Source organism: Chaetura pelagica, unplaced genomic scaffold, assembly GCF_000747805.2.
Source record: "Chaetura pelagica isolate M959 unplaced genomic scaffold, ChaPel_1.0 scaffold2461, whole genome shotgun sequence".
Lineage (NCBI taxonomy): Eukaryota > Metazoa > Chordata > Aves > Apodiformes > Apodidae > Chaetura > Chaetura pelagica.
Window position 1 is genome coordinate 9902 of NW_009952033.1, and position 2855 is coordinate 12756.

Genomic DNA, 2855 nt, shown 5'->3' on the forward strand with positions numbered 1-2855 from the left:
CCTTTTCCCCCCTTAATCCCTCCCTCACACCCTTCTCCCTCCTTTTTATCCCCCCCAGAACGAGACAGAAAGAGAAGAAAAGAAGAAAACAAACCCAAAACCCCCATCCCTGAGAAACCCCAAGAGGCCAAAACTGAGGCCAAAACTGAGGAGGTGCCTGAAAAAAAGAGGGAGAAACCCAAATCCCTCAGGACCACAGCTCCCAGTCACGCCAAGTTCCGCTCCACTGGTAACTCCTCCTCTTCCTCCTGCACCTTTTTGGGGCACTTTGAGGGGTTTTTGGGGCTGCAGTGTCTGATGATGTTGGGTTTTGTCCCCCCCAGGGTTGGAAATGGAGACGCCCTCGTTGGTGCCCGTGAAGAAGGTGAACTCGGCCTCCAGTGCAGACAAATACAACCTGAAGCCTGTGCCCATCAAGAGGCAGAAGTGAGGCTGGGGGCTGCTTTTGGGGGGTCTGGGGGCTGCTTTTGGGGGTCTGGGGGCTGCTTTTGGGGGTCTTGAAGCTGCTTTGGGAGGTCTCAGACCCACTCTTAGGGGCTGGGGGCTGCTTTGGGGGGTCTTGAGGCTGCTTGGGAGGTCTCAGACCCACTCTTAGGGTCTGGGGACTGCTTTTGGGGGGTCTGGGGCTGCTTTTGGGGAGTCTTGGGGCTGGGGGCACCTTTAGGGGGGGGGTGGGGGCTGGTTTTGGGGTTGGGGTCTGGGGGCTACTTTGGGGGCCTGGGGGGCTGCTTTGGGAGGTTTCAGACCCACTCATGAGGTCGAGGCTGCTTTTGGAGCTCTGGGGGCAGCTTTGAGGGGTCTCAGACCCACTTTTGGGGTCTCGGCTGCTTTTGGGGGTGTCTGGGTTGGGTTTGGGGGGGTCCCTGGTGTCCCCCTGACCTGTGTGTGTGTCCCCCCTCAGTGTCACCTCCCTCCCTGGGGACGCCCCCCCAGCTGAGAAGAAATACAAGCCCCTCAACACGGCCCCCAACGCCACCAAGGAGATCAAAGTCAAGATCATCCCCCCCCAGCGTGAGTGGGGGGACGTTTTGGGGGGTTATGGGGACATTTTGGGGGGTTTGAGGACAATGCAGGTGCTGTTTTGGGATTCAGATCCCCCCCTAGAGTGAGTGGGGGGACATTTTGGAGGGTTTGGGGATGTTTTTGGGGGGCTTTTAGGGACCTTGAGGGGGGCCTCTTTGGTGGCCATTTTGGGAGCCCTTTGGGTACCATTTTGGTTCCCATTTGGCCGCCATTTTGGGGCCCTTTTTGGGGCCCATTTTTGGGGTCCCTTATGCAGCCATTTTGGGGCCCCTTTTGGGACCTTTTTGAGGCTCCTTTGGCTATTTTGGGAGCCTTTTGGGTGCCATTTTAGGGCCTCTTTCTCCACCATTTTGGGCTCCCTTTTGGGACCTCTTTGAGGCCCCTTTGGCTGTTTTGGGGCCTCTTTGGCTGCCATTTTGAGGATATTTTTTGGCCCTTTTGGTGGCCTTTTTTGGGCCCATTTGGCAGCCTTTTTGGGGTCCCTTTTGGGACCTTTTTGGGGCCCTTTTGTCAGCCATTTTGAGGCCCCTTCTGGGAACTTTTTACGGCCCCTTTGGTGGCCGTTTTGACGATATTTTGAGGCCCATTTTGGGGCCCCTTTTGGTGCCATTTTGAACCCCCTTTGACCACCATTTTAGATCCCCCTTTTGGGATCATTTTATGTCCTTTTCTGTGGCCATTTTGAGGCCAATCCTGATCATTTTGGTGACTTCCCCCCAGCCATGGAAGGCCTTGGCTTCCTCGACGCCCTCAACTCCGCTCCCGTTCCCGGCATCAAAATCAAGAAGAAGAAGAAGGTTTTATCCCCCACGGCTGCCAAGGTGAGGAAATCCCACCTGGAATCACCAGAATCCCTTTCCTAGGAGTCTCCTGAAGGATAATAACCCCTTTTTCCCCCGCTTCCAGCCCAGTCCCTTCGAGGGGAAGGCTCCTCCTGAAGCTGCTTCCACCAAACCTTCTTCCCCTGAGCCCAACGCGGCGACGGAACCGATGGAGACGGATCGGCCGGGAACGCCGGTCCCGGCCGTGGAGGTCCCAGAACCCATGGAAACCTGTACGTGTGGGGGCTTCAAAACCCAGCAAAACCCCTCCTTGGGGGTCACGAACGAGTGTTGAACCCCTTTCATTCCTCCTCTAGGCTCTTCAGAGGGAAATGGTGATTCCAAAAACATGGAAAACCCCCCAGAAAGTGGCCAAATGACCAAAAAAGGCCGGAAAAAGAAGACAGTGAGTTGGCCAGAAGAAGCCAAACTCCGGGAATATTTCTACTTTGAGCTGGATGAGACAGAACGAGGTGAGTCCTGAGAGAGAAGCTCCTTTCCCAACCTCAGGGAGGGTCTCCCAGAGGTGACGTTTTGATTGGGGTGTCTTTTTTTCCCAGTCAATGTCAACAAGATCAAGGACTTTGGGGAAGCAGCCAAACGGGAGCTGCGCTTGGACAGAGAGGCCTTTGACAAGGCCCGACGTCTCAGCCACGACACCATGGAGGAGAAAGTCCCCTGGGTCTACCCCAAACTTCTGGATCTCCCTGCTCCTCTGGTGGTGCCGGGAAGCGGGAGCAGGGAACGTTTCACCCAGGCTGACAGGGAGAAGGGGATCCTGCAGGAGCTCTTCTTGTCCAAGGAGAGGTGAGGAGATCCCTTGGGGGAATCTTTTTGGGGGGGGGTGAGGGGAGGAGAAGTTGGTGTTTTGGGAGGTTCTTCTTGGTCGTGTCTCATCCCTGGGTTTGGATTGGGATGTGGAAGGGGATGATCCTCTGGGGATCAATTGGGGCAGGGGGATGTTCCTGAGGTGGGATCCATTGGATCAGGGTAGGGGGGATTCCAGGGATC

The 2855-nt window shown here is 56.0% G+C and overlaps 1 protein-coding gene across 1 annotated transcript in view; it reads left to right on the plus strand.

Annotated features, from left to right (window-relative positions):
• PPP1R10 (protein phosphatase 1, regulatory subunit 10) overlaps window positions 1-2651 on the plus strand; it is a gene marked incomplete at its 3' end in the record, with an annotated part of 4665 nt that extends 2014 nt beyond the window's left edge. The window contains exons 4-10 of the mRNA XM_010002627.1: window positions 32-229; window positions 324-426; window positions 902-1011; window positions 1744-1844; window positions 1930-2077; window positions 2162-2317; window positions 2405-2651. Coding sequence (XP_010000929.1) covers window positions 32-229; window positions 324-426; window positions 902-1011; window positions 1744-1844; window positions 1930-2077; window positions 2162-2317; window positions 2405-2651 — 1063 coding nt within the window. The remainder of the gene's footprint in view (window positions 1-31; window positions 230-323; window positions 427-901; window positions 1012-1743; window positions 1845-1929; window positions 2078-2161; window positions 2318-2404) is intronic.
• Window positions 2652-2855: the final 204 nt, after the last annotated feature.